The sequence below is a fragment of the Corythoichthys intestinalis genome, chromosome 15 (genome assembly GCF_030265065.1).
Source record: "Corythoichthys intestinalis isolate RoL2023-P3 chromosome 15, ASM3026506v1, whole genome shotgun sequence".
Classification (NCBI taxonomy): domain Eukaryota; kingdom Metazoa; phylum Chordata; class Actinopteri; order Syngnathiformes; family Syngnathidae; genus Corythoichthys; species Corythoichthys intestinalis.
In genome coordinates this window covers 44309673-44325643 of record NC_080409.1, presented here as the reverse complement: position 1 = coordinate 44325643, position 15971 = coordinate 44309673, and the positions used below count along the sequence as shown (strand labels likewise).

Below are 15971 nucleotides of genomic sequence, written 5' to 3'. Positions count from 1 at the left end.
TGAATCCAGTTGTGGCTAAACAATAGCATATGATGATGTTGACATTGAGAAATGTTTGATTTTTTTACCGGGTAATGCAGTTGGCACATTTGTAGTTTTTCAGTGTGGCACGGTTCCTGCCACCCTCCTCAAATTTAGTGCTGGTGAAAGTGATACAGACCCCCTCAAGTTATAAAAGAGGTGTCATTCAACTATTTCTCAGGCAACATATCACAAATGTTATGAAAATATTTTATGAAGGTTGCAAAGTTACCTAGTGTTGCTTGAATTTATATTAATTTAGCTTTCATTAACATTGTGTATCTAAGTTAATATATTTATAAAAATACAATGATGATTAAAAATATATATATGTAAAATAATTGTTAGTATTTAAGCGTTTTTAATGACGAAAATGTCACTTGCGCAATAAAGGTTTAAAGTGTTTTTGAAGATCTGTCCAATGTAGTGATCACTATCCCTGACAGGGTTTACTGGGATGGTTGGCAAAACCGTGATCCCTCGCTATATCGCGCTTCAAACTTCGCGTCCTCAGTCTATTGTGGATTTCTTCAATTGAAAATAAAAAAAATAGTGTTTTATTTTAAAATGTTAGGCTATATGCATGTATACAAGTACAAATTATTTTCTTATATATATATATATATCATATATTTATTCCATTTGCAGTGCTTAAATAGCATTTATTAAAATATACATATTCATATAAGGTTTTTGTTTGTTTTGTTATACTTTGGGGAAAAAAGGGGAAAAGATGTTTTAAAATCTCTTTCCAATGCTGTTAAATCCGAATAAATACACTGAACAACACCCCCCCCCCCAAAATTTTTTTTTAAATTGATGTGAATAAGCTCCGCCTCTACATCGCGGATTTTAAATTTTCGCGGAGGTGGGCGGTCCCCTTTACCCGCGAAAAACGAGGGCTGATGTAGTGCCATCGACGGCGATAGACGTCCAATCTGTTGGGATTGGTCTGATAGTGATTGTTCAATCGTTATGTAATAACCAGGGCTGTCAAAATTATCGCGTTAACGGGCGGTAATTAATTTTTCAAATTAATCACGTTAAAATATTTGACGCAATTAACGCACATGTCCCGCTCAGACAGATTTAAATGACAGTAGAGTGAAATGCCCACTTGTTAATTGTGTTATATGGAGTTTTGCCGCCCTCTGCTGGCGCTTGGGTGCGACTGATTTTATAGGCTTCAGCACCCATGAGCATTGTGTAAGTAATTATTGACATCAACAATGGCGGGCTACTAGTTTATTTTTTGATTGAAAATTTTACAAATTTTATTAAAACGGAAACATTAAGAGGGGTTTTGATATAAAGTTTCTATAACTTGTAATAACATTTGTCTTTTAAGAACTACAAGTCTTTCTATCCATGGATCACTTTAACAGAATGTTAATGATGTTAATGCCATCTTGTTGATTTATTGTTATAATAAACAAATACAGTCCTTATGTACCGTATGTTGAATGTATATATCCATCTTGTGTCTTATCTTTCCATTCCAACAATTTATTTTCCAGAATATATATATAATTTACAGAAAAATATGGCATATTTTATAGATGGTTTGAATTGCGATTAATTAATTTTTAAGCTGTAATTAACTCGATTAAAAATTGTAATTGTTTGACAGCCCTAGTAATAACATTAAAGCCTTTAGAACAGTTGGAAGGTTTTTGATGTTTTTCGTTAGTTTCAGTAGTGTAAGTGGTAAAATGCCATTGTTATTGTTTGGTCACTGGTCATTGTAAACCAATTCATTTTAAAAGCAACTCTGATCCGTGTAACACCATCAATGGCAGCTAATGAGATAACTACATGCCTAATAGTAATAGTTCTGAACAGTCACATTAATATAATATTTGTCATTTTTTAATGTTTGGAAAGCCCAATTTAGAAAATATTTTACGACCCTTTTAGGCCACCGTATATCCGGGTTAGTAAGGGCATGGAGGATAGCCATTAGCCAATTACTGTAGTTGGCGCAAGCTAACGACACTTGAAAAAATAGTAAAGGAACAAATATCGTAACACTTTTCAACTTTATGTAGCTAATGACTTTTATAAGTATATGTTCGCCAAATTTAGTTAAAAAAAAAAAAAGGCGGGTCTGGTTTTAAACGAGTAGGCGACGCTTGTTAGGCGTCACTGGCAACTGGATGTTATTGGCCCACATTTCATACGCTTTAGGTAAGTTTTAACGCCATTTTTGTCCCCTCAGGGGTATGTTGAGGGTGTTGACAATGGTGTGAATTTGCGTGGGGTGGGGTGGAGGGGCTCTTGAGGTCTGGGGACGACGGCACGTGTCGCTTGTGCGTGGTAAGCACGCTCCCAGGAGGGGATCCCCCGTGACTCTTACACGAGCGTCTCCTGGGACTCCATTTTGGCCCAAAGTTGCTTCTTGGGGGATGGTGGAAATTTAAATTAATAAAATTAGTCAGGCGGCCTTAGAAACAGAAGGTAAGCGTGAATTAGCTTTCAAAGTGAAATATGTGTTACTTGCTCTCAGATAAGTAGCTGTTTGTAAGCAGTTGTAAGATATTGCTTACTTTTGCTCAGTCTGCAGCTTTTTCAGGTTTTGTAACTCATTTAACAGTATTTTCGCATGTGGTAATATTTTTTTGCTCATTAAAGATATTCAAAATGTTACTGGGAAGCCTATTAGGTATAAGCTAACAAAAATAAATACAGTGGTACCGCTACCTACGAAATTAATTGGTTCTGGAAGTAGTTTTTTACCTTGAAAATTCTGTAAGTAGAGACTAGGCATGTACCGGTATGATATTCTGACGGTATGATAACCTTGATCCAAAATATCACGGTATTGCATTTACAGCTCTAAAATGTGTTACTTTGACATATTTGGGTTAAAAAAAAAAAGAAGAAACTTTTTTTTCCATTGAACAGGATTTTTATGTTTCAAAACATATGAGTAAATTGGAACATAAGTTTAATTTGAAGTTTAAAAAAATGCAGTCATTCAGGTGAGCCTAAACGCACAGCCACAGATCAACAGTAGTACCAATCAGAACAAAAATAATTGAACTGTTTTCCGTAAAAGCACGTGTGTGTGACTCGTATCATGTTTACATTATACCCACTCTGTCTTTCTCAACACAGACAATTGCCAGAGAGAGAAAAAACACCACGTTTTACCACCGCTAGATACACCAGGGTACCCGCGGGTTATTAAAAGTATTAAAAGAGCATTGAATTTAGTTTTCCATTATTAAACGTATTGAAAGTATTAAATTAGCTGTCGTAACTCTGGAATTTTTTTCACTGTGGTTTTAATTTTGAAGAACATCTCAGTGCAGCCTAAATTATATCCGTGACGAAGTTTTTTTTTTTTTTAATCCATAACGAAGATGACGCGTAGAATTTTTACGCTGCACTACACTGCAAATCATAATGCACCTCGTGCGTGCGCGCTGTTAGCATCATTAGCATCAACATCAATACAGCAGGCAATCGCACAGTACTGTGTGCTAACGTAAGGAACTGCTCAGATGCCTTAGTTGTTATGTTCGATGAAAGCCTCAACAAGACAACCAAGTCCAAACAGTTGGACCAGCATGTGAGGTATTGGATCGGCGACCAAGTCGCATCCAGATACTTTGGGTCGCAGTTTATGGGTCATGCGAAGGCAGTGGACCTGCTTAACATTTCAAAGTAAGTTGCCAATTTCTCCAATTCAAATGTGTTAGATGCAATAATGTATTTCTGCACGGTTTGCCTTTCGAATGAATGTGAATTTCGTAGTTTTAACTCAAGAGTTAGCCATGTTCAATGGGGTATTGGCAGGTTCACTAGCCTTAGCATGGATAAACTGGCGTCGTAGATCCACCGTCACCCTCAGATACACAACACAATTGACACTATTATTGGGTTGAGTGCGGGGTAATGTTGATCTGAATAACATGGCATAGTGATAGGCAAATTATAATGTAGGTGATAGTAAAACACCTCCTGGTATATTTAAATGTTTTTCTTGATTGAATAAGTGTATGGATTTTCTCTATCTGATTAAAAGAAATGTCTTCAATAGCTAACAAAGGATTAAAATGTGTTTTGTATACTTCTTGTAATGTGATTAGAAAAAAACAATTACCAAGGGAAATGGTCATGTGTAGCTTTTTTTTAATTTTGTGGTAATCAATGGTAAACTACTGCCATTTAGTGGCTGTTTTTTAAACTTTCACTGCCAATTGCAAGATTTCCCCAAGCACTTTACAGTTAAGGTGACCAACTTGACAATCACCAGTTAAGGTGACCAACTTGACACTCACCAACCTACCACCTTGACTAGGTCCTCTTAAAAGGGAAACCTGTTGTATTGCAAATGTAATTTCTGAAGTTGCTTTACAAAAATAGTGTAAAATCCATTTTATCCTGGGGAAAAAAATCTGAAAGACCTTATATTTAAATGTGTTTTAATTGTATCTTCAGTAAATGTGCATTCTTTTGTCAAACACACTTAGTAATTGAGGTTAAATTTGATGTTCAGTGCTTTATTTTTTTAATATGATTCAATATTATCTAAATAATGGGTGCGAGAAAAGTATTAATTTTCAGTTGAAATGGCATTAAAAAAGGTCTTAAAAGTCTTGAATTTAGATTTATCAATCCTGGGGGGACCCTGTACACTAAACAAGCTGGAGTACATATTGGAGGTATTGCCTCCTCGGCAGCCACCCTCCGCAAACATGTTTTACATGTCAGTTGGCTGTTCTGCTCAAAGCCACAGCCATCTGTAACTTTTCTGTAGCCGAAGTATTCCCATACCAATGATTTCATTTTCTTAGATGGGGGAAAAAGTTCAGGAGTTAAACCTCCTCCAGGCAGCGTGTAGCACAGCTGACTCACTGACACTGAGCAACAACCGGTGGGGGAGGGTTGAGCCAATGAGGAGTAATGAGGAAGGACGCTGGGATACACAGTCATACACATACTAGTATAGACCCTACCCACGTGACGTCACAACTCCGCTCTCCTGACTGGTGCTGCCCAATTGTCCGTCAACACATCGTGTTTACCTGTTACGGCTACGTACATTCCTCCTATTTACGGCGTGTTTTTCTGCTCGTTAACATTAATAATCAAAATGGTGAAGGCGTGTGTGGCGGTCGGTTGCAATAACAGAGAAGATAGATGGAGAGACTTGAAGTTCTACCGGATTCCGAGAGACCCGGAGAGGAGAGAGCGAGATGGGCTGCTGCAATTCGACGGGAAAACTGGGCTCCAAACGATTACCACAGATTATGTAGTAGTCATTTTATATCTGGTAAGATGCATTTAATATATATTTAGAGGGTTTTGGGCTGACAACCACAATTAAGATCATTGCTAGGCTAATCGCCGACAACATACACGTATGTATGTAGTGAGAGTGCTATCGCTAAACCATATAAACATTAAAAGCCCTAGCTCCATTGACAAATGACATGAAATACATTAGACTTGACAGTGGATGTTAGCAAGAACAAAAGATTTTGAATTGAAAATTTCGTAACTCACCTTCCCGAGCACAAGATAGATTCCTGCCGAATTTTCGTGGACGAGGACCTGTTTCACCCAACCAGCAACGAAGTATTTATAAGCCTCCAAGCTCTTAAAGTTTTCCAACTTTCGTGAGAATAGGCTGATTTTGTGTGGACAAGATAGTTGTAAATATCAGGGTAGCTAGCAGAGACAGCGGGTCGAAAAACATCGATTTAGGCATCAAATATGGATCTGGCGAATGGATAAACTGAAGCTTTTCCACATAACGCCTTTTATGCAACGCACCAAGTGAGTTTACGGCATCCGAAAGCACCGGGTCTTCCATGAAATGCATTATAAATTGCTCGATCAATTGAGACCATTGATAATACAGACACAAAATGACGGACAAGGGGGCGACCACGTGATTTTGTGACGTCGGTGGGTAGGGTCTATAGTAGAGGTCCCTATTAGCCAATTGTACGCCAGGAATGCTAGGCAATAGCCAATGGCAGACCAGCTATAAGTTACATTCATTAAACTCTGGGGGTTGCGACTTCCAGCCATTTTGGCCTTTTGTACCCTGAAATTTTTTCCGTAACAAGAGGCAATATTTTCCTGTTGAGGCGTGTCTTAACTAGTGCTGCAATGATTAATTTGAGTAATTCGATTAGAAAAAAGATTTGAATTAAATTTTGCTGCTTCGAGTATTTGTTTAATTAAACTGGTGTTGTCATGGTTTGTTTTGAAATTGTTTGCATTTAGTTTTATTGATTTGGGTGGATACACTGCCCTCTAGTGACAACAATGAATATGATAGAACTCATTTCACATGGCTGAATCCAGCTGCTCCCTATTAAGACCGACGTAAGCTAAGTTTTTGTTTGAGCTAATGTATTTTTAATGCATTCGTAATTTAGTTCATTGTTATATTTAGCCGTTTTTTGTGGGAGTATGTGAACCATTTGTTAAGAGCATTGTAAAAAGCATTGTAAAAAAAAACAAAACAAAAAAAAAAACATTTTATAGCATTTAAGCTAGCAGACTTTTGGTATGTAAGTTAGCCAGTTGTTATTTTGTTGTACTTAGATCTTTTTTTTTGTACCGTTTGAGGCTCAGCTCAGGTATTTTATGTTCCTCAATTCTTCGAACTTAGTGGTTCATCGATTAATCGACTACTAAAATAACGGATTGCTGCAGCCCTAGTCTTAACCTGAATATTCTGTATGTAGAGATGTTCTTAAGTAGAGGTACTACTGTATAGTAAATGAAAAATAGTATATTTGTAATATTTAGTAACTTTAGATTTTTTTTAACGATGTAGTATTGTAATATTTTTGTAATTTTCTTTAGCTTATTTAATATTACTTACATACATTCTAAATTTCCCATTGTTGTGGTGTACAGGTAGTCCCCAGGTTACAAACAAGTTCTGTTCCGACGCTGGCAACGTAACCCGGATTTCCGCGGAAGTCGGAATTAGCCCAGTAAGCAATCCTAAATCTAGAAATAGCTATCCAAAAAGTCCAAAAGTATTGTATTTTGTTTAATGATGGAATGTTGCCTTGTATGACTGAGGAGCAAACTCAGACGTCTGATATGTATAACGGATAGCTGCGATCTGGTTTGGCCCACATCAGGCTGTAAGTTGTTTCTGCTAATATATGTTTGTGTATGTATTTGTAATTAAGTTTAGAGCTACAGTTTGTGGAGTTTTGTGTGAGCGATTTGCTTTGAGAATTATAAATAGGTTAGCAATCGTAGCATTTAAACCAGCGGACTTTTGTTAGGCAAAATAGGCTCATTTAATCTACTAAATTTACATATTGATCAGACTAGATGGACGGTTGAACACCAATTGTTTTGTGGCAGGTGTTTATTGTTAAAATGTGTGTCGTTTTGAACATAAGTGTACATTTGTGTGTTATAGCTTTACAAATTGTCAAAAATAAAGCAGTAAAAAGCTTCAAAAAGCACAATTGCCTTGTTTGCTGTCTGTAAAGCTGAACAACGTCACGTTTAGTGATGACAGAAGACATCATATTAATAAAGTAGAAAATAAGATATTGTGAGGTATAGTAAGGTACTGTTTATGCGACTGAAGGCAAATGGCGGACGAGACTGGTGTCGTTAAGTCAAAATTGCGTAAGTCGAGTACGTCGTCACCCGGGGACTACCTGTAGTTTTGTTATTCCTCCATTATTGGTGCTTTCCATTTTTTAAACATACAAAATGTTTGTTTTTCATTGATCAAATATTTGTATATTCAGTCTGTTTTTTGTGTAATTTATCCCAAGAATTGGTTATTTTAGTATTTTGGGGGGATGGCTGTATTTTGATAATAGTCTCTCAGATATGCTTTTAAATCGGTGTTTCATGATTCAGACTGTGGTTTAGTAAATTTGACATATTAAGTCCATTTTACTTTATTTTAATTTTACCGTTAAACCAACACACTGAGGAGTCGAGTCCAATGTAATGCTCACTTTGATTAGCACTTGTGGTAACGTGCTCATACATTGAACCAGAAATGTCCTTAATATTTTGGTTAGCCTATATATATGATGAGCATCACTTGACATTTTGCCAGGCAATTCTTCCAGCGACTGTGTCTGACAGACACAGTCTGTGTTTTTGTGCTCATGTGGCACAACCCTTAGCATCTTACATTTTTATTGGGGGTATTTTAACTTGGCACACAAGAAAAATGCTAGGATGAGCCTGTTTCACACTGTTATTATAAGATGTCTGTGTGTGTGCTGTATTCCATACTTGGTGCCGCAAGGTCATGCATGTGCTTCATTGTGCCTTCATTATCATAAGGCATCCATCTCTTTCTTCCATTAGTGACGCTTCGCCATGTCGCCTCCGCCGACCTCTATTTACATGACTAAATTAGATTGATTTGCCTCGAATGCATGTGTGTTTGTACGTAAGCAAGGGTCTTCAAGTAAAATGACCAAAAAATAAATGTGGATTATTGATGAACTGTTCAGAAAATTGTGCTTTTTTTTTTTTTTTTTTTTTTTTTTTTTTAAATCTTCTGAAGAATTGATAAATGTTTGCACTCCTCACCAAGTCATTTTAATTGTGTCCAGTGGCCAGGGTGCAGGGGGACACACTAAGATGTTTTATAAGATGTAATCAGCGTATATAACCACTTAAATCTAAAGATTTAAGTACATAATAGTCTTCTTTTTCTTTAATTAAAGATGCAGACTGGTGTAACAACTAACAGTTTGAACTGTTATATAAGTATGAGGACGTGACATTAAATGAAATCAGTAATTCCTGTTAAATTAAAGTTTCATTAATCAGTTCTGAGGCCCCAAAACAACCTTTTTTTTTTTTTTTTAAATAAAAGAAACCATGACTTATAATGCCCAATAGAATTTCAATATACTCTATATACTTGTTTTACATAGTTTAATTCCTATGAAATAGGACAAGCAAAAAGTCACAATAGCCAATGTGAAGGGGTTGTGGCCAAATCTTAACGAAACATTATTACTGTAACATGTCGTTTGTCGTCTTTTTTATTTTTTTATTATTATTTTTTTTTACAGCTTTTAAAGAGATGTCGCTCATTTTTGTTGTATTTTTGGATGCTTATCACTTTTTGCTTAATCAAACCCGACTTTTTTTTTTGTTGCAGTTGGCCTATATTTGCCTATCAAGACCTGCGGATTCACGATTTTGGTGTTTTTATTTTCCTTTTCTATGATTTTATTTTTGAAAAAACTTTTTTTTAGGGAACCAGCCTTTAAAGCAAGCTCAGTGGCTTCAACGTGTGCACTATTAGAGATATTCTTACATGGTTTTCTAATAATCGATGATGGCGCAACTGCTTGATAAGGACCGTTTGATATTATAGTTAACAATTTATGCATTGTAAAGACCTCCATCATTCTTATTTGCCCATTGAGACAATCAGAATGCAAAACAGTGGTGACTTTACCAATAGTACTAATAAAATGTCATGATGATGTATGGTAGTAGCGGGGGGTGAATATATTAATATATACGGGGTCACCTGCTGTCTAATACACACCGCCTCCTCTTCATTTCTATAAAACAGAGGAGGGGTGTCCCAATTCTATAGAGCCGACGCGCATAATGCGCAGACAGCGAGCAAGATGGCGGCCTGAAAAAAAGCGGTTGATGACCTCGCCACACTTGCCCTTCCGCACGTGCTCATTGTGTTAGCCTCAAAGGGGAAATCTGGAAATCACAATATTAAAGCGTGCCGCGTTCGCAACTGCAGTGCTGTTGTGCCCTTAATACAGTGCGATAGGATTGACACTGGAGTGCATCGTTGGAGTCCACAAACAAATAAAATGAAAAATATTACTCTTTTACGTAAAGTTAAAACAATTTTCGAGAATTTGTAAGATACTTACTCTGAAATTGAATTTGTTTAGGACCGCATCAATCGCTACAGCGGGCCGAATATGGCCCGTGGACCGCTCGTTCAAATAGCATTCGAATGATTGTTCTGGAGGAAAAAATGGCTTTACTTCATTTTTTTTGACATAGAAAACAAATAAATGGAAATTCGGTGCAAGTATTGAGATCTTTATTGATTTTTTTTTTTTTTTACAACAAAAAAATTACATGCGAATAAGTAGAAAACAATATAAGTCAAATAAAAAGCATGTATCGCTAAAGTACGTGAGTTAAATTATATACTTTTATATATATTTTTTTTAAGATACCAGAGAACAGATTGTATGGGTACTAATACGAATGCTGTATATAATTTCTTCTCTTATATAGTTTACATTGTAAAAATTCTAACATAGTTTAGTTTTCCTCACTTTTTTTTTTTTTTTAGCATTTTACCTTTTAAAAATCATCTCAAAAATCTCAAGGTCCATGTTTTGTATTGCAACATTATTTATTTTTCACATTCGTTATAAATAAACCAACACTGTTTTGCCTCACGTTTTTCTCCATTTGCATTTTTCTAACCTTGTTCTGTGTTTACAGGTCAGGTGGAAACTGGCAGACCTCCAAAGTGGCCCGCTGTCACCACATGGCACCCCCTTATCAACCCTACGTGCGACCCCTCTGTCCACCTGGCCCTCACTGCTGAACCAGTTCTGATGACAACACGATCATCTTCGACGCTTAAAACGAGGATTTCCCGTCTAAAGCTGCTTAACCTTCACTGCGCCTTTTGTGCAGCGCGTCCTGCGGGCGGCCCGTACGTACGTGACTTCCCGCCGTCAGGTGAGCGAAGACTGTGGCTTCTCTCTTGGCATTCACCGCGTGCCTTAATTGTATTGAAATTAAATCAAGGTCCACTGTGAACACAAAGAGCTCAAACCAAACACCGGAACCTCGCTGACAGTACCCGACATGGCTGTATCAGGACAATGTATACCGAGCAATCGCGGTGTACACCTCCCCCGAAAAAAATGACAAATACAAAACAAACGCATCAACCCGAGATATTAGCGATCTATGTTTCAGTGGCTGCTCCCATTCCTGCACACGACGCCATCATCCCTCCTCCACCGCCGCCGCTTAACGGCTTTAAGCGTCGCATCGTTACAGTCGGTAAAGCCGCGTCGTTATCTCCCTTTCTTTCTCCCTCCCTCCCGTCCTCCCACTCTCCCGTCACTTCTATGCCGCTAACAGGCTCGAAACAAATAAATACCGACGGTGGCGTTTTAAGCACAAACGTTAGTCCAGGAAACTTTATAACTTTTTTTCTTTTTCACAATGAAATGGTTTACCTAGAAAAATAACAAATGCACTTGTTGTCATATCCCAGATGAGAACAGGAGAGGAGGCTGCAGTATTTCCTCTTGTTTTGGCGCATCCGTGGTCCCGATTCCGCATCCTTGAGGTCCTTTGGCTGGCTTGCGAGATAAAGGGGGGATGCTGGGATGCTTGGATGGCAGACAACAAGGGATAGGAGGCATGCAGTCAGGAAAAAAATAAACAGGTAGGGAGGTATTAAAAAAAAAAAAACAATTAGATATATACCGTTGTGGAGGAGAAATCCATTCAGGGAAGGAAAAAAAAGCCCAAAATGATACATATATAAGCCGAGAAGGTATATATGTATGAGCATCCAAGGGAAGAGGAGATAAAGGGATGGAGGAGGAGGAGGAAGAGGCGACTGGCTCACGCACAGACACACTGCGCCGAGGCGAAGGCACGAGCGGCAATTTATGCTTTCTGGTCGACACCACCCCCCACCTCATCAACACACACACACACTCACGCATAGACAGGAGCGTCCCGCCCCTATCTGCCCCTGTCCCGTACTGGATGCGTGGCCTATCTGATCAGTGCAGAGGGATTAACCAACGAGGCCAGCTGGCAGGGATTACACAGGAAAAACTGGGCTGGGGGTGGGGTGCGGTGGATGTGACTATGCGAGGGTTTTGGCAAAATGGGGGTTGGGGGGTAAGGCTGTCTTGTCCCTGTACATGCACATATATGTAGAAACATACGCAGCGTTTATGTACGCAACGGTCGATGGAGGGGTTCGAGGAAGTTCATGTTTGATACGTCATAATGTGTGAGAGCGACAGGCGTGTCACACTACATCGTGGTAAATCGAATGAAGGACGTACGAGTTTCACTGCGCAACAGCGTATTCTGTCTACGGTCTAAAAACATATAAGGTTCTATGTAGCGAGCGTTTTGCGTTCTCAAGATTCCACTGCATGAGAATTTGAATTTCAGAGAAGGAGAGCAGACTAAAATGACGGCCCGATTTCGTATTACGTGCACGAGATGAGAAGGTACTAAACTGACAGTATGACCACGTACTTTATGACGGGCAAAAACGTCAAATGATAAAATACTAGGTTTGTTGTACTGCTGCAACGATTAATCGTTTAACTCGAGTAATTCGATGAGAAAAATGCTTCGAATCAAATTTTGCTGCTTCGAGTATTCGTTGAATTAGAGTGGCGTTGGAATGGTTTGTTTTGAAAGTGTTTGCATTTTGTTTTATTGAGTTGGGTGGATACAGTGACCTCTAGTGGCAACAGTGAATATGACATAACTAATTTAACATGGTTGAATCCAGCTGCTCCTTGTTAAGACCAACATAAGGTAAGTTTTTGTTACAGCTATGTTTTTTTAATGCATTCGTAATTTAGTTTATAGGTATATTTAGCTGTTTTTGTAGGAATATATGTTTAAATAATTTGTTAAGAGCATTATAAAATGAAGAAAAGTTAGCATTCTATAGCATTTAAGCTAGCGGACATTTGCTGTGCAGGTTAACCAATTGTTCTTTTGTTGTACAAAGATCCTCATTCATTATTTTTTATATGTGTGGGGCTAAGCTCAGGTATTTTAATTTCTTTTTAAATGAAAGTGAAATTTTGCATAGTTAGAAGAAACACGTAGGAATTTTATTTTGTATTCGCATTTAATGCTTTTTTGAAAGAGCAATCTTAGCAAAGCTTCGTTTTACATCTCCTAAGATGTATTCTGCAACACATTAAATGTTGCTAATCCGATTACTCGATTATTCGAACTAACTGGTTGATAGATTAATCGACTACTAAAATAATCGATAGCTGCAGCGCTAGTACGTTGTACTATATATAAGGACATTTGTGAACCATTCCATCGATCTCTGGACCCATCATACTTTTTTTTTTTTTTTTTTTAAATAAACTCACACCTCAGAAACATTCATGGCTGGTTTGCATCCTAACATTTTGTCATTGTACTTTAGTCAACATTCCCATTATGATTCAGAGACCCAAAGACTTTTGATAGGCAAACATGCATCACGGCTCTTTGGCCATCTTGTCATATTATCTGAACTCGAATTTCTTCATATTTAATTTAGCGTGATTACTTGCCAATTCTAACTACATTTCAAAATATTTGCAGTTGTGGAAAGCTCGTGAAAAGTACAACTGGGACAGTTGAACAGTTTGTCTTTCATTTTTCGACCTAAGTGTTTTTAAGCGGTTTTATTGCAACGGCTCGCATAGGTTCACTGCATGAGAACGGTTTAAGACTCACTTTATGATTATGTGAGCGCCCTCCACTGGCTTACTCTACGACACCTTGCTGATCCATTTTTTCTAAACGTACGAGGGTTCTTGTAAGGGAAACATATACATTCATAGCTGGAGCCAAAGGATTGACTGTATTAGACTGTAATAGGTTTACCATAATTTTTGTGTTATAAGGCGCACCTGACTATAAGCCCCCACCCACCAAATTTGACACAAAAATGACATTTGTTCATAGATAAGCCGCAGCTGTCCTCACTGTATTATGGGATAATTACATCAAAAGATTTTAACCGGTAACAGCGGCATCATAAGACTGTCATAAGACCAAATGAACACCCATGAATTTTTGAACCAATTGGCTGCAAAGATTCATTGCTTCATTTGGCCATCACTGCTCCCTTGAGGAAGACGGTCAACCTCTTCTGAGACCTGCTGTCGTCTAACATGCCTCCCAGTATGCATTGCAGTGCTACAGATGTAAATAAAAAACAAAATTCATGTTCTGTGCTAATTATTTCTTCAGTTACTGTTCCATTTGTTTAATTAATTGCTAGTTATGGTATTTGGTAACACTTTATTTGACAGTTGTGCCATAGGACTGTCATAATTATGACATAACACTGCCATGAGCATTAATAAATGCTTATGATAGCTACCATTTTGTGTCATCCGGCAAATGATCCCACTTTAGAATGGATATAAAAGATCCAACCTGGACATAAATGGAGTTAGTGACATAATTTGTCAGATGACACTTAATGACATCTGTCATACGCATTCACATTAATGCCCATGATAGTGTCATCCCATAATCATGACTTTCTTATGGCAGTCTCATGACGCTGCTGTCAACCAAAGTGTTACCCAATTACACAATGTATCTACAAATAAGCCGCACTGGACTATAAACTGCAAGATTCAAAATGAGAGAAAAAAATAGCAGGTTATAGTCTGAAAATTACGGTAATTTACAGAGTTCAAAGCATCAAATTTGATATATTATAATATATTTATATGGCTGCTTTAAAGGAAATATTATTAGATTCTTCTGATGAAAAAGTATTAGGTTCCTTCTATGAGATCCATGAGATATTTGACAATTGACGAGCACATGATATTCACTGTATGACAAAAGCTAAGGTTCAGTAGAGTCACTGAATAGCAATATTATTTTCACAATATGAATACATTCTGTACAAGGCCCCTGTGAGAGGTCTCACTGGGCAAAGGGGTGGTCATGAGCTTCTAATACAATGTATGTATACTATCACTAAATTTAGTATATACCTCACATTTTTATAAATGTCACTGAAGAAATGTTTTTTTTTTTTTGCAATGTCAACTCATTGACTGCCATTGACATTGATAGACCTCCAATCCATTTAAATTGGGAAGGCTGGCTGAGAATGAATGTTCATTTGCTGCCAGCCCTCTCAGTTCACATCTACTCGCGACAATATAATTTAAATTCACAGCAAAAGAATCAAAAAAGCCAAGCTATTAGACGTCTGTCATCGTCAGTGGTACTGAAAAATTTATTTGCACAAGGCGGTTGATAAAAATATGTAAATGCTGCAGGAGGGAGCACGCAAAAAGGGGTAGGGTGCATCCAAGGGAGGAAAACCCCCACGGGAGATGGGTTGGGGGTGGAAGAGCGGCGGGCGGCTGGGCTGACAATGCAAGGTTTTGCCCCCTGACCCCATCCGCGCTTCATCATCCGTCAGCTGATCGCGGGAAACGGGACAGCCGCAGGAACAAAAAGCCCCCACCACAACTACCCCTCTCCTCCGCTAACGTCGAATCGAACGTACCTCCATCTCATGCTTCACTTCCCAAACCTTTACAACCGTAATGCATCCATCTGTTATGGTAACGCAGGATGCTTTGTTTCTATTTTATCGCTTTTTTGTCAAGTGCTTTGAGGGCCAGAGTGAATCTATAAATAAAAGGAAAACATTCTTTTCATCCTATTTTATTTTAGTTTATGCTGTATGCACAAGCTGCAAGCTACTTTTATGTTTCACGCTCATTTCCATTTTTTTGCTTCTACTTGGACATGCACTGACATCCTTTCATCAGTGTTTTAGTCGCTCCGTTTTTGTGTTGTTGCAACGCAAAATGTCCAATATTTCCTTTTATTCTATAGAGTGTAGGTAAAATTTAGGTCCAATTTTTCGTCCGAGCTGCGCTGAGTGTTACTATGTTGCTAAACGTTGTTGCAGGCTGTCGACTGCAGTTTGAGCTACAGTGCATAGGACAGATACACACACACACACTCGCGCACCCACACATACAGGGCTAGGCATACAATCTCAGCTGTAAAATCAAGGCGACATTTTTAGGCCCTCAAAGACTGCACAAAATGGCGTTTTTCTTTAGCGGTAGCGGATATAAAGAATAGGATGTTGTGGACGTGTGACCAATAAAATAAGCTTAGTTCTTCCGACGTCTGATGTAAAATAACCAAAA

General features: G+C 38.0%; 2 protein-coding genes across 4 annotated transcripts in view; one reads left to right on the top strand and one right to left on the bottom strand.

Moving 5' to 3' along the window:
* Positions 1-15971, bottom strand: part of vgll2b (vestigial-like family member 2b) — a 124094-nt gene that overhangs the window by 80334 nt on the left and 27789 nt on the right. The gene's annotated exons all lie outside the window — the stretch shown is intronic.
* Positions 10493-15971, top strand: part of msrab (methionine sulfoxide reductase Ab) — a 161560-nt gene continuing 156081 nt past the window's right edge. Inside the window, exons 1-2 of one of the 3 annotated variants that reach the window (XM_057858581.1) lie at positions 10586-10731; positions 11279-11452. Coding sequence is in view for 1 of the 3 variants with exons in the window: in XM_057858578.1 (XP_057714561.1) it covers positions 10605-10731 (127 nt within the window). In the remaining 2 variants the exon portion in view is untranslated. Of the gene's footprint in view, positions 10732-11278; positions 11453-15971 lie in introns of all 3 variants that reach the window. The other 2 variants (XM_057858578.1, XM_057858580.1) reach the window with 2 other exon arrangements.